Source organism: Macadamia integrifolia, chromosome 12 (assembly GCF_013358625.1).
Source record: "Macadamia integrifolia cultivar HAES 741 chromosome 12, SCU_Mint_v3, whole genome shotgun sequence".
Lineage (NCBI taxonomy): Eukaryota > Viridiplantae > Streptophyta > Magnoliopsida > Proteales > Proteaceae > Macadamia > Macadamia integrifolia.
The window spans coordinates 5,666,036-5,686,072 of NC_056568.1; the positions used below are offsets into that span (position 1 = coordinate 5,666,036).

The 20,037-nt window shown below is 38.7% G+C and overlaps 2 protein-coding genes across 9 annotated transcripts in view; one reads left to right on the forward strand and one right to left on the reverse strand.

Moving 5' to 3' along the window:
- Positions 1-678: 678 nt before the first annotated feature.
- On the forward strand, positions 679-3,247 carry LOC122057653 (probable receptor-like protein kinase At4g10390). The gene is made up of 2 exons (XM_042619837.1): positions 679-1,582; positions 2,253-3,247. The coding sequence occupies exons 1-2, from the start codon at positions 1,150-1,152 to the stop codon at positions 2,963-2,965; spliced, it is 1,146 nt and encodes a 381-aa protein (XP_042475771.1). The 5' UTR covers positions 679-1,149; the 3' UTR covers positions 2,966-3,247.
- A 4,251-nt stretch (positions 3,248-7,498) lies between these two features.
- The window catches only part of LOC122057070 (protein ENHANCED DISEASE RESISTANCE 2-like), a 125,705-nt gene continuing 113,166 nt past the window's right edge, over positions 7,499-20,037 (reverse strand). For 7 of the 8 annotated variants that reach the window (XR_006133447.1, XR_006133443.1, XR_006133444.1 and 4 more), the window contains 6 exons: positions 11,010-11,054; positions 10,779-10,919; positions 9,390-9,485; positions 9,174-9,275; positions 8,172-8,539; positions 7,499-8,085 (listed from right to left, as the gene is read on the reverse strand). Coding sequence is in view for 1 of the 8 variants with exons in the window: in XM_042619065.1 (XP_042474999.1) it covers positions 8,414-8,539; positions 9,174-9,275; positions 9,390-9,485; positions 10,779-10,919; positions 11,010-11,054 (510 nt within the window). In the remaining 7 variants the exon portion in view is untranslated. The remainder of the gene's footprint in view (positions 8,086-8,171; positions 8,540-9,173; positions 9,276-9,389; positions 9,486-10,778; positions 10,920-11,009; positions 11,055-20,037) is intronic. The other variant, XM_042619065.1, reaches the window with a different exon arrangement.

Consider the following 20,037-nt stretch of genomic DNA (forward strand, 5'->3'; position numbering starts at 1 on the left):
GGAGTCTCGTACACTAGATATGCCATACGCCTCTATCATTGAACTAACCCATGTAATGTTTGTGACAAATAATGAATCATTATATTTCACTAAACATAGTGAAAAATAAAAATAAAAATAAATAAATAAACCTTCCTACAGACCCTGAAAAGGATAAGAAACTCCAAATGGATGAATCTGAAGCATTGGTTAGAATAAGTGTGCAATGTGTAGATTTTGCCAGGTTTGGGGGCCTTATGGGTGGTCCATCTATATTACATTTTTTTTTCTTTTTCTTTTTAATTTTCCGTGGATCCAAATCAAAGATTGTTATTTTTTTAACTATTTTGCTTTGCTTAAAAGTTTGACTTGTGGTGAATGTATAGTTGGTCATGGTACATATTCAGGGCGGCTATACATATGGCCTATGGGGCTAATCAGGTCAAAGAACCAATCGTTTCTCTCCGATCCATTTCAAATTTTAATAACAGCGTAACAAGTGGATCTGAATCATTACAAGCAACCCTCCATTAATTAACTCATTCTTTAATTTGAGGTACCTAATCCCATTGCTTATATTTTAACTCAATATCGTAACCCTGGTAAGTGGCAAGTCAATTCCCAACCTCTTCCAAAGCCTTTTTTTCTGTTTTTTTGCCCCTTCCAAGAAGTTGAATCTTCCCCAAATGCCACCTTTTTATGAACCCTTGATCTAAACTGGTCAACCAAGAGAGAGAGAGAGAGAGGAGTAGGTGATTGGAATTTCTGAATCATATGATCATATGTGGACGACTCCACATATGAATTATAAGCACTAAATCTTCTCTTCCACATTTGGGTCCAACCAAAAAATTTCCTACCCCAATGAACGTGGAACCCATCTTTGGGAAGTCATTTGGTCTTCCTCCTCCAGAAAGGTTTAGATCTCTCTAAACCTTTCTGGACATGATCTTATGCTGTTTCTACTTGTCAGTGGGTGAAGGTAACCCTAGCTTGGTCTCCTCCTTAGAAAGTACTGCCTCCCCTCAACTTAATTCAATTCCCTCTTTAGCTTCCAAGATTCTTATTCAATTATATTATATGGGTTTTTGATAGTCCAAACATAAGGAGAGATCTGGAATGGCTTCTTAGTTGTTATCTTCTGATCACCCATTGCTAGCTTATTCTTCAATGGGTTGCTTCAAGTTTCTAAGTCTCAATATCAAGCGTAGATCCAAGAGATTGCTAGGCAATGGAAAGCATCGAAGTTTGTCGGTAACCACTTCAGCCGCCGGCGGTGCTAAGGAACCAAAGGATTTGATCCTCCCTCAGTTACCTTCTGATAATCAGGACCACCTGCAGTCTTGTAACAAGAAAATTAACTCTGTGAGGAGATTCAGTTGGATTGAGATAGAGAAGTTCACCATGAATTTCTCTCATGTAATTGGGGAAGGAGGATACAGTACTGTCTACCTCGGCTACTTCCCAGATTTCTCCCTTGGAGCTATTAAGATCCATTACCAGAGTGAGCGTCTTCGCCAAGTCTTCAAGCTAGAACTCGAAGCCCTTCTTCATGTCCAACACAACAACATTGTCAAGCTTCTTGGCTACTGTGATGAGAGAGGTAGGTACTTCTGCTACTCGTCCAATTAGTGATCCAAAAGCTGAAAGCATTTGGGTACACGCCTATGAATTGGGATGCATATCCAGGGTCCTCCCCTCTTGGAGGGGCAATTCTTAGTAGTTCATACCTTCTCCTCCTGCTGGAGGTCTAGGGCCTCCTCAACTATGTTCTATTGAGTTGCTTCTTCTTTTAGGACAGAAACACAATTTGGTTCAATTAGACCAAAGTAAACCTATTAGGCTGCCTTGGTTAGTTATTCAGTTTCAGAAATGTCGTTTTGTGTCAAAAACAGAACTTTCAATTTTTGTGCCAAAATGCAGTTTTAATACAAAAAAATTTGGTGTTTAGTGAACCTGTTTTAGGAACGATTATCCCAGTTTTCATTTTTTTTCTTATTTGGAACCAAACAGAATTGACGGAACAAGGTTTTTTCGTTCCATCATTTTGCGTTTCTACTTTTTTTATTTTTTTTTTCCTTTTTGTTCCAAAAAAGAACGAAAAAACACAAAATTGACAACAAATGCTTTATTCCGTTTTTTAGTTCCCATAGTATGAGAAAAAGTCAGAAACATTTTTCTGGATGACTACCCAACCCAGCCTTAGTGTCAATGTGTTATGCTTTTAATTTATAAAGAAAATAATCTCAAAAGTCATTAAATTTATGTTGCAGAAGAAGGTGTCCTCTTGTTAGAATTTATTCCAAATGGAAACTTGCACGAAAAGCTTTACACTCAAGACCGAAAGAATTCAGTACTTCCATGGAACAATCGGATAATGATTGCTTACCAATTGGCTCAAGCAATTGATTACCTTCATGGAAACTGTAAACTTCCAATAGTTCATGGTGATATCAAAGCATCAAATGTCCTCCTAGATCAAAATCTCAACTGTAAGCTCTGCGATTTCGGGTATGCGAAAATGGGTTTTTCTTCAGTGGTTGTGCCTTCCTTAAGGAATTCAATAATGGGTTCTCCAGGGTACATAGATCCACACTACCTAAGGACAGGCATTGTATCAAAGAAGAATGATGTTTACAGCTTTGGTGTGATTTTGTTGGAACTAATAACAGGAATTGAAGCCTTTTGTACTAAAAAGGAGAAGCTCTTGACATCAATTGCTAATCCAATTCTGCAAGATCCAGAGAAGGCACTAGAAATGGTAGATTCAAGATTGGAGGGTCAGTTTAAAGATAGGGAAGTGATAGCTATGGCTTCCATAGCTGCACAATGTCTTCGTCAACATGCAAGTCTTAGGCCTTCCATGGCTGACATCTTGAATACCATGAGAGAGACCATTCCATCAGTCTCTTTCGTTGAGACAGCAGGAAAATTCAAGGATATTTCTACTACTCGTAACTTGAAATGGAATATTGTAAATATATGAATATTTGAGAGTTTATTTCACTGTGTTATTACAAAAAATAATATCAAAAAAATAAATAAAAAATGTCATTGCCAATAAGAGGGGCCAAGAGAGAGAGAGTAAACAAAGAAAGATTTACTGTGAAATTCCTTATAGTTTTGGAGATGTAAATATGATATCTGATTGAAGGAGGATCATGGGCAAGATCATCTTCATACCCATTAAATAGTTTGGTCTCAATTGGCTTATATCTATGTTGCATGAATTATAAGATATTAATTAAGTGCTTTTCCCGTTTCTTTAGGATCTTGTTAGACTTCATGTCTAAGGAGTGTTTGAGCAAATGGGTTTTCTAATTCTAAAATATTTGGTTGAATTTGGGCTAAGAGTGCCTTGTTTTCCGTTGTGGCTCCATGAAGAGCTCCTAAATTTCCACTTTGTGCCATTGTCCAAGGTACTAGACTAGACACTATTTCGTTCATTTGATGGAATGAAGAGCCACTTCTTTGTTTTTGCTTATTTGCAGTCTTAGTCATAGAACACATTTTGTAGTCTTGAGATTGCACACAACTATGATGATTGGATGTCTTATGATAGGTCTTGTTTGGAGCCTTGAGATTGTACACTAGACTGTGGCGTCCCAAACTAACGTTTGGAACTTTTTGGAAGAGACCAAAAAAGAGTGATTTGCAAAAATAATTGAAAATCCCACTAGAGGGCTGACTAATCAAAATGTTAGTCAAATGCCACTCAAGCGAATCACCCTAGTCGAGTCAGAATTTTACAAAACCTGATCAAGATTCAAGCAGGCTCAATCTGGTTAAAAAAATGACCAGACTAGGTCAATATATTTCCGACTCACTACAGACTCGATTGTTTTTCCCGAATCATATAAAACTAAGCAAGTCAAGTCATCTTTTAAATGTGGTCTAGCCCAAATACTAGTCCAAAAAAAAAAAAAAAAAAAAAACTTATAATAAATCTTAGTCCATTCTCCATTCTCCTCTACCCCAACTCGCCAAGTCTTGGTATTGTATTTCCATTTTCCAAAACGTAAATAGTGTTCAACCTTCAGTAATGTTTTTTACGTTATAATATTTATGACTTATATGAGCACTTATGAGGCTTAACGGTTTGTCTTCTCTCCTCATCATGGTTTAAAACAAAATCCTTCAGTGAGATTCCTTATAGTTTTGGAAATATAAATATGATTATTCAAGTAAAGGAAGATACATGTACGAAGAAAGAACATTACCAGTTGATGTGCACCTATGCCTACAAATAGCGGTGCAAAAAGATCGTATTACTCCAAGCTGAAGATGTTGACGTGTGCCCTCCCATTGACCATGCCCATTAACAAGTGCCTACAACAGCGGATAGCATACTCTCATCCCTAGAAAATATCATCTAAATACCCATCATATAGTTTACCCCTAGTTTCATTGGCTTAGATGCGTAAATTATGAGATCTTGTGTAAGTGCTTTTTCCAATTTCTTTAGGATCTTGTCCGACTTGGGAGTAGTCAAGGAATGGTTTTTCTAATCCTACAATATTTTGTTGAATTTGGGTTAATGAGAGCCTTGTTTTCTGTTGTGGCGCCACAAAGAGCATCACAGAGTGAACCTTGATCAGCAAGGTATCAAAAATAAAGACTATTTCGCTCATCTTGATGGAATGAAGAATCAATTCTTTAATTTATTATTATTATTATTATTATTATTATTATAGTCAGTCTTAGTTAAAGAAAGACAGTTTGTAGATACCTCATTTTGTAGGCCTGAGATTGTGCACAATGATAATAATTGGATGTCCTATGATAGGTCTCGTTAAGAGCCTCATAGATTTTGTGGTGTCCTTAACTAACGTTTGGAACCATTTGAAAGTTAAAAAAAAAAAAAATATATATATATATATATATATATATGACTGACTATTCAATTTTCCGTCAAATGCATGGTTAGAAAACCATATTTTGACGTCAAGTAAAAAATTTGCTAAAGGTAATCAAGAAAACTGCATTATATGCTGCATTAAACAACTTTCAACTTTATGAACATCCTTTTTCACCTTGCATTAAATATTACATTAAATCAATATTGAGAATAAGACAAATTAAAGTTACAACATTAAAAAATAAAATAAATAAATAAAATTAAAGAAGGTTGCAACTTGTTAGTTTACCACTTTGGTCACAACTTGTTTCCTTTAAAAGTTTAGGAAAACTAATGTAGGGGTATTCAGCCTTACCCCAACCCCTCGCTAAGAGAGGTAAGAAACCAAAAGTCTCAAACCGTTGGAATAAGATCGAAACTCCCATCTTAAAACAAAACCCTTTTACTCAAGCTGGGCTGGTGATTCCTTTGTGAAAAGGACTATTTTTCGGTTCAAGTTTTATCTGTCAAATATTTTCCTAATAGATCCACTTTTCATCCCACAACCTTAAAGAAGAGAGGCACTGCCATGTGGAATAGTATTGTAAGTATCCTCCCCACTCTCTCCAAAATGATTTCACGTAATATAGGTAATGGATGCAAAACTGACATATAGAATAATCCATGGATAACTAATTACCCATTTCCCCTTAATAACTTGCAGCTCCAATTATCCCCCCTCATCCATCTGCAAGGTACGTTACTTGATTTGTGGGGATGGTTGGAAAACAAGTCTCCTTACTTCCTTTCTCCCCTTATCTATGATTTTTGATATTTTAAATGTTCCCGTGAAGTCTCAGGTTGATGTTTGGTGGTGCCACATATCTAAAACAGGAATCCTAACCACTAAGCTGGCTACTAATTCTTTAACCCAACCTTGATTGCTAACCCAATTGGATCTTCCAATAGGAGTATCTGTTTTTCTCCATGCTCAAATTGGTAGTGATACTGATGGAAACTCCCATACACTTGAAAATTAAGATATTCTTTTGAAGACTTTGCCATGGAGGTTTCCCCATGAAGGATATTTTGGGGAAACGAAAGTAAGATGACCAATCCTGTGGCTTCTGTCATGCTCAGCCTAAGTTCTTATGGTACATTTTCCTCTCTAACGAGTATACTAAGCATATTTGGGATGCACGCCCTTTGGTTTTAAATACTGAATACCACTCTATTGCTTCCTTTCAACACTTAAATTATGTACTTGTTCAATTCCAATTTGATTCCTGAGAATAATTGAAATAATTTCTTCTCCATCATTATTAAAATATGCTATTTTATTTGGAACCATAAGGATCACACAATCTTTAAACTTGATAAACATAATCCCCACAAAATCCTTTCCCCTACTTTACGGTGGATTAATAGTCTACAATCTAGCTACCTTAACAACTACCACCGCAAGTACTCAATCTTTGTCAATTTCATTCCCTAAATTGGACTTTATTATTATGGTTTGTGTATCTGTTACAATCCAACTTTCAAGATGTGCAGTTGGGCAACTTTCCTTTACAAAGGGGGAATGTATCTCATTCACAACCGATTACTTTATGACAAGAAATTCCATTGAAGCTATCACTAGGGGATTCCTTCTTGGAGTTCAACCGGAGCAAGTGAGGGGATCGAGCATAAAGGAAGTGTGGAGTAATTTCAAAGACCTACAGATCCAAATTTTTTTAATCTAACAACCACTTCATGGCCTAATAGCGTTGTTTCCCTCTTTCTAGATGTCTATAATACCCTCCCTACTCTCTCTTTTTTGCTCAGGCCTAGGAATGAAGTGGTTGTTTTTTTGGCCATATAGCATATAATGCTATGATTAGGAAATTGTATCTGTCCATTTATAATCCAGATAACAATGTTTTTTTATTTCTTTTATCTAATGCATTTCTTTTCTTCTTCTATAAACATAAATAAATAAATCAAATCAAATCAAAACCTCCTTCTCAAACTATGGTGCATGATATTCTTGGAACTAGCCCTTGGTATTCAAACCATAGAATCATGGAGTCTAAAGCCCGGGGAGGGGGGGAGGGGGGAGGGGGGAGTGATTGCTAGAGTCTAGGGTTGACACTAGATGAGATTCAAAATCATGATTCCAATCGTTTATATTTGCCATAATTTGTCACCAACAAAGATGGGAGAGGAGGGCTACGTTCTGGACTACTTTACTCTAAATCCAAGACCACCTTGGGTTTTAGCCGGCAATAAGAGAGTTTTTTAGAATCCTCATTTTTTAATCTCCAGAATTTTGCATTTAATTAGTCAAGTTTGGAGCAGTCCTTTTAATCCTTTATCGAAACAACATCTCAAGGTAAGGCTACGTAATTCCCGTACCCCAACTTCACACATGCAAAAGCCTTATGCACCAGATATTCCTTAAAATCTCTAAAGTTCAAGCAGTTGCAAATACAAGGCTACGTCTACTAGGGTCCAGGGAGGGTCATAATGTACACAACCTTATCCCCACTTACAAAGAGGTTGTTTCCTTCATCAACCATCAACAAGGTCCACCATCCCCCTCCCCCTCCCCCTCCCCCTCCCCAAGAGAATAAAAAGGACAATGCCTGGCTCGCTCTCGAAGGATAAAAAAAAAAAAAAGAAGAGAGAGAGAAGACAACAAGAGGAAACATGCTCTAATGCTTGATCTAAGTTTGAGCCCCTGGCATCTGAGTTCCCAATTGTCAAAATGAAACAAAGAAAATTGGTGACAAAACACCATCTTTGAATATTTCTAGACCCATTGAAAATAAGGTAGACCAGACAAGGCCCCAAACTACACCAGACAACCATATTATGCCCAATTCATGTTCAAACAGTTCAGATTTGTCCAATTAGCACATCACATCAAACAATTTGGAGTTCAAAAACCAAAATCTCCATCTGAATTGCAGGACCACATCCTCTTTAGGATATCAACGAATATAGGCGGAAAAAAAAAATCTATTTTCCCCTTTTTTTCTGTCTTCTGACAGTTAAATGGAAGCAATATTAAGAACTGATTATCCACTTTAATATCTCCAAATTCAAGCCACAAGAAAAAGATCATCCTGCAGTTCTTCTTGCTTACTCTTCCCTCATGTTTCTTCGATGCCAATCCGTCACTGTATCCATATAATTACTGATATCCGTGGGATGGTCGGGATGGACAGGACTCTTGGATGGACAAGACTCTTGGGTGGGCTACAAGTCTACCATAGATTCACTACCTGAAACAGTTAAAGACGTTACAAATGAAATAATTTACCGACTCCCACATGAAAAAATGGAAACCATCAAAGAAAGATTTATCAACCTTAAAATCTCTAGTAAGATATGTGACAATCACGCTTCTCTTTTATGAATGCTCAACATATGGAGAGGATGCTCCAGCAAAAACAAGACTCCTCAAAAGAATACATGGAAAGTGGAGTTGCTCTAAATGGGAACTAACTTATATATGTGTGCGAACATATCATGTAGTATAGACAAATTACTTGGAGATCTACAGAGAAAGAAAGCTGAGTAAAGAATACGGGATACAAACTTTGCTGCAAATCAACTGTTAGATTCCGCAGTCGATGGATTGGGTTCCAATACTGGAACTCTTGCTGATGACAACTCAACATGTGAGGCACGAACAGCACCAATAAGTCGTTCAGGCAGCTCATCTAAAGTGTTTGCCTGTAGAAAACATCACATGGTTTTTGATTATCATATGTTTTATTTTATTTTTTGGTAGACTGTTTTCATGTAATATGGGCAGAGTAGAAGGAACATAAAACTTTATATTCTAAAGTTCGATTCATCAGAAGCAAAAGGGATAAACCGATTTGAACTGTGGCCCGTTGCTTTACTCCCAAAAGATTAAGTGAAGAAAAAATATCCCCAACTTCATTTTACTCCGGAGCATTTCAAGTCTATACCAACCGAACCAGAATTGATTCATTATTAACAATAAAAAAGAGAAAGGCATACTGAAAAGAAGATCAAATGTTGAGGTAACGCTGATCTCTGAAACAAGGAAAGGCAGCAAAGAGGTGTAGGGACACAGCACCATAGACCATTAACACAAGGATTAAGCTCTCGGCACAAGAACCCCAGTGAAAGTGCAACTCCAAAAGGAGACTCCATCTTTGAGATACCCAATGAAGGTTTCTGGGACTCGACAGGGTAAGGCAATGCTGTGCAAAGTAGTGCCCCAACCACAATGAGGAGCACCTCCAGGGAGACTTCCCACTCAGTGGTTACAAACCATAACATAGGGATTTTTCCACTACAGAAATGAAGATACAACCCATAGAGACGGACAACTTACCTGTACAAGAAAAGCCATGTCAACAACCAGAGTGGTAATTACGCCACAAACAAGCCCCAACACTCCATTGGCAACAGTAGAAGAACCAATATCAACATCTATCTGTACAGTGAAGATATATGTTAGACTATAAAAATGACCACTTGCTCCAAGTCAAGCCTGTCTACAGATAACATGTACATCATGTATTAAGAACACTCAATAATTAGTTCTTACTTCTAAGTAGTTAGGACCACGAATATAGTTGCAATCAACTGCCTTGCCCAACAGACATGGAGTGCTTCCAACACTCTGGCGCACAATCCATGAACCCTGCATGATTTTAGACTAAAATCAGGAACTGAAAACAAAAATAAAATAAAAAGCAAACCAGAAAAAAAGATGAATGTCAAGTCAGAATGAAAAAAATAATATTGGTTATAAGCATACTAGGCTAAAAATCATTCTAATTAATTATCATAGCTTTCCAATATGTGATCATGTTAATGGTGTGTCAGCAAACAGTCAAAAGAGAACGCATTTGTGTGCCATGGTGTCTTACATACTCTTTCAATACAAATGGAGGGAAGTAATGTTTGAAGAGCTATGAGCCCTTTCAAAGAATGTCAATTGGTATTTGGGCATGTGGACCATGGACAGACTCGTTTCAGTGAGATGTCACAAGGGAGGAATGCGGGAGAATCCAATCAGGACCAGGTAACACTTATTTGCTCTTTCCATCCTTTCTCAATTTACTTAACCATTTTCTTTTTCATTTATTTAAGTTTAGTTCTTTCTTGGTTTCTCGTGAGAAAAGATATTGGAAGAGACAGTTCCTTCCAAGGTACTGCTATTTCCCTGAGTGTTTTTGTTCCACTGACCCTATGTATGCTTGTTTACCCATGTTAATTTCCTTTTGTTCTTCACATCCCATTCATTTCCAGCCAAATTATGAACCATGCCCTCCATGAATTCCACTAAGTTAAATATTTATCCTTTCTGCCAGATTGGAGTTATCCAGAGAATAAAACAAATTAAGGAGTGGAGCTTTCATGCAAGGAACCACTGAAGCAATAAGTCTGTGATAGGTTCTAGACAAGAGTTTCTAGTACTAGGAAATCCAAGCTACTATACAAACTTAAACAATTGAACTTGAATCACTTTCAACTTTAAAACAAATTGATAAATTTCAATTAAATTTATTTTTTTTGGTAGAACTTTCAATTAAACTTATAGGAGATTAAAATCCATAAAATGTTCTGTTTTTATTTATAATGTAAGTAAATATAATTTGAAGCTATATACAGCATGTTAATGCTATAGTGAACCGGATAATATGTCCCTTTGAAAAAACCTATTAGTTTGAGTAGACAGTCCATCGACAGCATTTCCAAGAAATTGTCAATGGGTTATTCAAACTGCAATTGGTCACACTCGGTCTAAGAAATTCAGTGGATCTGGTGATCCTGGCATCAGTTTCTGTACCAATACAGATTGAGTTCAGAAGCACTAATGTGATCCCTCCCAATCCTTGAAACCATGCCAGAAATCAGAATGCTCGTTACATCCAGGCATCCATATCAAATGTTGCCCAACTATTTAAAGTATTTGGAGAAAGAAACAGACCTTAGGAACTGATGGAATAAGCTTCAGCCTACTGTTGCGGAACTCATCATCCCCATCAACAAAACGTTGCAACAGAGATCCAGGTACCAATTGTTTCATTACAAAATAAAACACCATACTGTAATGGGTTGAACCAGGTACCTGCAATGATATCATGTTATCATCACTTCCAGCTTTTAGATGCATCAAATAATGATTTTAGGAAAAGAGAGAAAAAGAATAGGAACCTACTTGCAGATTTATGGCAAGTGAGAATAGTCCTTTTTCAGAGGCAACCTACAGCAAGCACTCATTCAGAATTAGCTTTATGTCCAAGCAACTGCACTTTCTGTACATATATTTTATTTTATTCCTGTATTATTACTTATAAAGATGCTCCTTCAGTACGAACTTACAGTATGGTCCACACAGTCGGGGGAAAAAAAAAAAGATAACACTACCTAATACCGTATAAAATTCTTTTGGTTGTATTAAAATTCTTTTAATACTTCAAATGGATTCTCCTTTTTCATGACAGTCAACATTAGGTTGCTTCCACCCTCTTGGTTGGGCCTCAGTTTGCCTCCCCAAATCCAAAGGAGGCATAGAGTTGAGAAGAATTAAGGAAGTCAACTCTATGGGCATTCTCAAGCTCTTCTGGAAAATTGCTTCCAAGCACAATAGCATTTGGGTCACTTCGGTGTATTCTCATCTTCTTAAGAATGACTCCATCTGGACTGTCTCCATTGCTACCGATGCCTCTTGGGTCTGCCACAATATTCTCCTTGCTAGCCTGCCGCCCTTGGAGCCATCTCTACATTTATTGTTGATGTTCCAGAACCAACCTCTGGCTCTATCCCTGGCATCCCGTAGGGATCCTTCTCTCAATTCTTAGCCCTAGAATCATCTACTCCTCTGGCTTAGGGAGATATGCTCATGACTCCTCCATCATTTGGAACGATGTATGGTGCCCCCTCCTTCCTCCCCACCCCTTTTTCAACATCTGGTCCTCCTTGCCTCCCCCCCTCCTCCCCGGTCACCAGGAAAGAGAGGACTCCCATATCCTGACTACCTTGCCCTTCTGGTAAGTTCTCCTCTGCCTCTGCTAGGAACCTTATCCATCCCTCTGGTCCCAGTGTCCCTTAACATAATGTCATCTAGTTCAAAGGCCACATCCCTCGCCACAACTTCACCGCTTGGCAAGCTATGACAAACTGCCTCACCACGCAGTCTTTCCTCCTTTACTGTCACATCAAGGTGCCTTCCTCTTGTTGCCTCTATTGGAATGCCACTGAAGATGTTGACCACCTTTTCTTCTCCATCCCATTCTCCTCCACCATATGGAAGAGTCTCCTTAACGGTTGATGGCCTTCCAAAACGAGACAACTTCCCGTTAGCAGAGACTGGATTTGGGTGGACATGACTTTTGCTAGTTCCTCTATCTGCGACACTGCTGGAAGGCTTACTTTTTGTGCCACCATCAACCATACCTGGATAGAGTGGAACCTTAGAAGATGGACTTCCAACTCTTACACTAATGACAAGATTTGGAATGCCATCTATTTTGATGTCCGCTATAAGCTTGCTTCTTTAAGATTGAAACCGGTTAGGGATTCCCCAAGGAACAAGCTCATTATTGTATCCTAGAGCCCCCTAGCCATTTTGTCTCCCCCTTCTTGATTGTTTGGCACCCCCCCCCTTTTGGGTTTTGGCTTGATTGTTTGAGTCCTCCCCCCTTGGGTTGTATCCCCCCTTTTTCCTTTTGCTGAGGCCCTTCCACGGGTGATCTGCCCTCCCCCCTTCCTCCCTTGTATATTCATCTTCTTTTAGAAATGAATTATTTATTCATCCAAAAAAAAAAACATTAGGTTGCTTCAAAATTGTCTCTCTCTTGTCTACAAGGTGTCAACAATCAAAAAGCAAATCAGGCAGGTGGTTTTATGAGACGTCTCTGAGACACACCGGAGAGAAGCTAACAAATGTAAGATACGCTAAAGATATGCAAGGATATGATTAACCATAAAATTAGTAATTAGGTCTGACTAAGGACGTTAGGTGATTAGACCTAATATCTGCCATGTGACAAACCAGTTAGGACCCAAATTGTGTACAGCATTGCTTGAAAATATATATGAATATATATATATAGAGAGAGAGAGAGAGGTTCCCCACGCCACCAATCTCAATGAGGGAAACGGTTTCGTCAACAGGGACCCACATGGTTAAGGAGGAGAGAGGAAGAATAAATGTGGAACCCATATGGTTAGGATGTGACAGGGTATGCAAAAGCATACCCACAGTGTCGAGGTGAGGATCTTTTTCCCATATATATATATATATATATAAGGGAAAAGAACGCTAACCAGTCGCACTGCCACTACGCCAATGCGGGGGCCAATGAGGGGGCATACATGGGCATCAACTGGGGGTGGGCTCTCAGTTCTTTAAGAAGGCATATCCAGGGAAGTGTCCTGACCTCCTATGTCCTCCCAAGAGTGCCATCTTTCTCCCAAATTGCAATCGGCAGTCAAGACTCTGTTTCCTAATCTTCCCAACTGCCCTCACAGGAAATTATTCAGAATTCAGCGTTAGATAATCGATATCCATCCTATACCTACTGATGCTGACGAACATACTAGCAACAATGTTACACAAATGTCCATTTTATAGCCATTCAATAGGCATTTACATTTCATGGCAGAAAGGGCCTTCCAATTGTTTCACGGCAAGCACTGCTTGACACAAGATTTCTTGAGTACCCAAATGCTTGCCTTGGAACTACTCAGACTAAACTTCATGCTGGAACTGAGTTCATCACCGTTGTCCCTAATTTTAAAGTAATTCTGATTGATCCTCATCTTTCAGATATATGCCTAAAATCCAAATCCAGATTTATGGTTCCCCCCAGGTATCTACAACCCATGCAGCAATACTTCATCGTCATATGTTCTACAGGTTTTAGAACCATTCTCTGGATGTTTCACGATCTCTTTTTTACTCTGCTGATGAAGCTTTGTTTCTCTCTGTAAACACACCTGCTTAACCTGTCTACACTTTTGTTCCCTGGGAAATCACTCATCTTGCAAAGCTTCTAAATGCAGGAGTAGATTACAAGTAACTAACTCCGCAGTTTATAACCCCAAACAATACAAATATGAGCAAGAAACAAAGAAATAATACCATCAAATAAACCCCCAAGGATACAATACCCATATAGGAGCAAAACCAGCCCAAAACCCAACCCGATAGGAGAGAGAAAGGTGCGGCCAGGTCTGTGGGAGTCCGATTGAGCTGTACTTTTGGGTGTAGATAGTCCCTAGGGAGGGCACAAAAACCCCCAAATATGAAGGGCTTCTGACGGCTGGTTATGGAGTTACGCACTTTCTTGATTTTCAGACCTAAGAAAGAATGTGAAGAATTCTGCAGGAACATCAACTTGTCTTCTTCAGATAACCTTCAAGAGAGGATCGATTGATCTTAGAGTATAGAACCAGTTCTCCAAAGGATCTGTAGATCAGATCTCAAACTTGGGTAGCAATGAGGGTCGATTGGCTTCAAAAACAAGAACTCTTTGGCTGGCTGATTCTGATTTTGTATGCTTTAATAGGTCTGAACTTCTAATAACAACAAACAGAAAATAAAAATAGAAAAAGAAGAATCGATGGAGGGTTGAGAAGGGTGAAAGAGAATAAAGGAATGGGTATCTCACCCCTCAGGTTTTGGGTATCACACCCCTCAAAGGTTTAGGCATCTCACCTCTCAATAACAATTTTTTTAGCTAAAAAGTAATCACTCAATAATTCATTCATTCAAATCTCCAATTATGAGTACATAGGCTCCTCTATTTATAGAGGGCAAAATAGCAATCAAACTACTTAGGAGCTAGTTTCCCACTAGGACTAGACACTCCTACTACAACTAAGAGCTAGTTTCCCAATAGGACTAGACACTCCTACTACAACTAGGAATTCAAAATAGGATTAGGACTTGACTTTATGACTCCAACATGGAGTAGAACTAACTAACTAATAGTCCATATAGGACTTTACAACCGACCAATGGCCTAATGGGCCTTTATTGAATTAAATAGCAACTAACTAAACTAATGAATTAAATCTCGTTTTTCTATCTTCTACCCATATTTTAGGCCCATTAAAGTGGTCAATTTCAAAGAAAACCCATGGGATCAAAGGCCCAACACATATATAATACAACCCAAGGCTTATTTGCAATAAAATAAGCCCAAGTGACTTATCTACATCAACTCGCCCTCTCTTAGAAAAAATTCGTCCTCAAATTTTGTAGAGTGTGAGGGTGATTATATTATGGTGCACGTCCCTCTTCAAGCCATAGAAAAATTCAGGTAGCTCTTTGATAATAAAGATGTAGTCTAGAATGTGAGGAGCTCGATCTGCAAGATAATTTAATGGGATGACGAATTCCACATGCTCAACCTCAAGGACTTCAGATGTATCCATGAGGTCATCTTCTAGCACGTCCTCTACTTGCTCTTCTTCGATCATAGGCTCTTCACATCCCTTGTCAGTGTTCGTGTCCTCATTCAAGTATGTAATGAGGTTTAAAATATACATACCACGATCATCCATATCACCTTCAACTTCATCACCTTCCTCCTTGTCTTCAGTGGTGGTATCGGCCATCCAATCATCAAGTTGTGGTTCACATACTAACATCTTTGGATTGGCTTCAAGTGCAGCAATGACGGAGTTGGTGTTCAGTCGGTAGGGGCAAAATTTGGCAACGTGACCAAAACCTCTGCAATGGAAACACTTGATTTCGCCTTCTTTATAAGTCCTAGGTGTTTTCCCCTTGTCTAACGTGGCTGGTGGGACGTTGTTTGGAGTAATGGTTGCCTTTCCCCTAGCCATGTTTCCTCAGAATCATGAGTTGGTGGGTAAGAACGTCGAGGAGTTGACTTGAGCAAGTCCTCCGCCTCTAAGGATTTGTTAATACAAGTATTCATGGAGGGTATTTCGATCACACCAAGCTTCTCATGAATGTCATGGCTTAATCCCAATTTGAAACGGGATATGAGTAGTTCTTCATCTTCCTTATAGGCACCTGTTCGTGAAAGCAATTCATTGAATATGTTAGCATATTCTTCTACAGTCATAGTACCTTGCCTGATGGTATTCAGCATGTCGTGCCGACGTCGGTAGGTTGGTGGTAAGAACCTTTCATTGAGAATGAACTTCAAGTCTTCCCAACTGCGAGGCATCTGGCGCCTGCACATGAGCTTGTCTTCTTCATTCTTCCACCAGTCCTTAGCTCCACCAGTTAGCTTAGTGATAACTCATTGGACTGTCCTTTCTTTAGGCATACGGTACCATCGGAAGTAGTCATCAAAGGAAGTTGCCCAGTCCTGGTAGTAGAGAGGATCGTGCCTCCCATTGTACTCTTTCAATTCTAACTTGACCTTGTATGTATCGTCAGGCTGATAAAGTTGATTGTCATACTCATCATTCTGAGCTGGGACATTCCTTCTAGGTTGCATAATGACTCTTCTGGGAACATTACCAATGCAATTAATAGCAGGTTGAACATTAGTTTGGGCAACAGTTGGTTGGGTGTTAGAGTGGGCAGCAGTACTCTCTTTTAGGTCAGCCAACTATTGGTCATGTCCATCCAACCTCGTAGACAAGGCTTGGATTGCTTTCATCACATCTTAAAGGGTGGGTTGGGGTTCTTCTGTCTGAGCCATAGCTCTGATACCACTTAATGCAGGAGTAGATTACAAGTAACTAACTCCGCAGTTTATGACCCCAAACAATACAAATAAGAGCAAGAAACAAAGAAATAATACCATCAAATAAACCCCCAAGAATACAATACCCATATAGGAGCAAAACCAGCCCAAAACCCAACCCGATAGGAGAGAGAAAGACCTTCTATAGAGTTGGAGAGAGAAAGGTGCCGCCAGGTCTATGGGAGTCCGATTGAGCTATACTTTTGGGTGTAGATAGTCCCTAGGGAGGGCACAAAAACCCCCAAATATGAAGGGCTTCTGACGGCTGGTTATGGAGTTACGCACTTTCTTGATTTTCAGACCTAAAAGAGAATGTGAAGAATTCTGCAGGAACATCAACTTGTCTTCTTCAGATAACCTTCAAGAGAGGATCGATTGATCTTAGAGTATAGAACCAGTCCTCCAAAGGATCTGTAGATCAGATCTCAAATTTGGGTAGCAATGAGGGTCGATTGGCTTCAAGAACAAGAACCCTTTGGCTGGCTGATTCTGATTTTGTATGCTTTAACAGGTCTGAACTTCTAATAACAATAAACAGAAAATAAAAATAGAAAAAGAATAATCGATGGAGGGTTGAGAAGGGTGAAAGAGAATAAAGGAATGGGTATCTCACCCCTCAGGTTTTGGGTATCACACCCCTCAAAGGTTTAGGCATCTCACCTCTCAATAACAGTTTTTTTAGCTAAAAAGTAATCACTCAATAATTCATTCATTCAAATCTCCCATTATGAGTACATAGGCTCCTCTATTTATAGAGGGCAGAATAGCAATCAAACTATTTAGGAGCTAGTTTCCCACTAAGACTAGACACTCCTACTACAACTAGGAGCTAGTTTCCCAATAGGACTAGACACTCCTACTACAACTAGGAATTCAAAATAGGACTAGGACTTGACTTTATGACTCCAACATGGAGTAGAACTAACTAACTAATAGTCCATATAGGACTTTACAACCGACCAATGGCCTAATGGGCCTTTATTGAATTAAATAGCAACTAACTAAACTAATGAATTAAATCCCGTTTTTCTACCTTCTACCCATATTTTAGGCCCATTAAAGTGGTCCATTTCAAAGAAAACACATGGGATCAAAGGCCCAACACATATATAACACAACCCAAGGCTTATTTGCAATAAAATAAGCCCAAGTGACTTATCTACATCACTTCTCCTGAAACATGTATTACATCTTATGAGCAGAAGCATAAACAAGAAGAAAATTTTCAGAGCACGATCCTCTATTTATCAGGCATTCATCTGGTGATCTTGAAATATGTCTTCCACGAGGTAAAACTCCTACTCCCATTCCTTTTCGAGATATTCAAATCTTTACTAAAGAGCATGGCCCAGAAAGTATGAATCCTGAGTTACCTGATGATCATACTCTCCATCTAAGGAAAGTCAAGTCTATCCTCAACCAAAATCGCCAGGTCTATGCAACCAAGGAAGCTCTTATCTGGTAGGCTGAGAATGCATGTTACAATGTTAGAATACGTTCTCCATAATCAGCAGAGTCTCTCCCAATTTACATATCAAAGCATTCTATTCTGTTGATTGTCATATTTCTAGTCTTGAACAGAAAAATCAAGATCTTCAAGAAAAACTGCTTCATCTAGTCAGTTTGCAGCACTTCCCAAAACTTCCTATCATATTGCCCAATTTAAAAAAGAAATTTCAATCCTTGCTTACAGCAATTCCAGCAAGATATCCTTCCCCTCCTTTTTCATCTTCTTCATTTCCTTTCCAGACCTAGCATCCCCAACCATTACCAGTCTGTTCGGTTCCCTCTTCCCATTTTTCATCTCTTCCAATCATCCCCTTACCTTTCTCATCTAACACCTTCCCTTATAAATCCTTCAAAGGAAAAGAAGTGGCCTCTCTTGACATGCTATCTCCCCACAACAATTTTACCGTCAACCTAATTTCTTATTTTCTACAACTTGTTGCAAGTGTTCCTCACTCATCACCTGTTGGATCTCCTGATCCTGTCTCATAGCTCCTACAGATACTTTTATGGTCCAACCAGTTTGGCCCTGCCCAAGGTTTTAAGAATCCTAACATATCTTCCAATAACCCATACATAATTTATCTTTAAAGTACCGCAGTACCGATATGTTACCTAAAAATAGTGTATCAACTGTGTCAGATCAATACATGACCCGATATGGTTGATACCTATTAATACACCTTTTATAAACTATAGAACACGATCTGTGACTGCAAAACACTTGCCGAGAGCTCCTGTAAGGCATTTTAATCAAATTTTTTTTTTGTTTACAAAATCAATTTGATTCATTGCTTCTATTGGAAAAAAGAGAATCTAGTAGTGTCAATTTCATCATTATTTAGGGATTAACTAACCTACGCTCAAGGATCAAAATCAGATTTGCACAAAAACATTTATCTATCCAAACATGAATTTTTTTTTTTTTTTTGGGTGGTGTGGTGGGCTCAAAAATTGATATTTATGTGTTGGTTTTGTAAGGGATCACTAGATTAGGGAAAAAGAACCTGAATGATTGCATCAAACTAAATTTTTTGTAATAATGTGTGCATCTAACCCAAAATCTTTCCCAAAATGAAATTGACATCCTTTTTGGTATTAGTACATGTAAGAAACCTCATCCTCTATAGTTTATACATAATCAATTGAGTGCACTTGTCTTGTCATACTTTGATCTCTTTTTATGCATGATAAATTGTTAGAATGGGGGTTAAGTGTGCCGTAAGGGCACATTGGGACTTTCCCCTCCAACGAACCTATTAAGAGGGGCGGCTGGATGGGGGGTATACTTGTAATTAGTTTAAGTTTCTTAGACTTCTACTCCTATTATGACTATTTTTGCATATTAAAAATAAAGGGCTTGTGTGATCAGTAAGAATACACAAGCATTCTCCCTATTCATACTGTTAACATGGTATCAAAGCCTAATTTCTTATCTCAGTTTCCAGTTTCCAACCCCTTCTTCTCTCATCCAAAATCGCAAGCCTCCGTTCCCTTCCCTTCCATCACTTTTGTTAGCCTCCATCTTCTCCAACCTTTCTCCTTAACTTCCCATAGGGCAGCACTAATGAGGTAATTCAACGAATCTAGTGGTTGTACTATACCCTACCTCATGAACTAAACCCAAAACCCTTGCAAGAAAATTAGGATTCTTCACCCTCTACAATTTTTCATTCTTCTACTTTTGGAGAGTGTGGCTTCTACGTCTTCAAATGACACACCTCTTCTTCATGAAGATCAAGTTCAGCAACCTAGAAAGACTCATCACTACGTGCAAGATTGAAGATCAACCCTAATCAATTTTTACAAAACCCTGACCAAATCGGTTTTTAGGAATCCTCCTAACCCTTGAAGAGAAGATCGACCAGACTTGTGGCCTTATCTGCCAAGTCTTTTGAGCAATCTCCCCTCTTCTTTGATATCTAGGGTTTTCTCCCAAAACCCTATTTTTGACTATCTCAACAGTTCTTCATCAGAATCAGACATAATTTGGAGTGCCTCACTATC

Bases quoted from the DNA above. Each gene is read 5' to 3' on its own strand.
- LOC122057653 (XM_042619837.1), top strand. From the start codon at position 1,150: ATGGGTTGCTTCAAGTTTCTAAGTCTCAATATCAAGCGTAGATCCAAG. The intron at 1,583-2,252 runs GTAGGTACTTCT...TTTATGTTGCAG, and splicing joins TGGCTACTGTGATGAGAGAG to AAGAAGGTGTCCTCTTGTTA.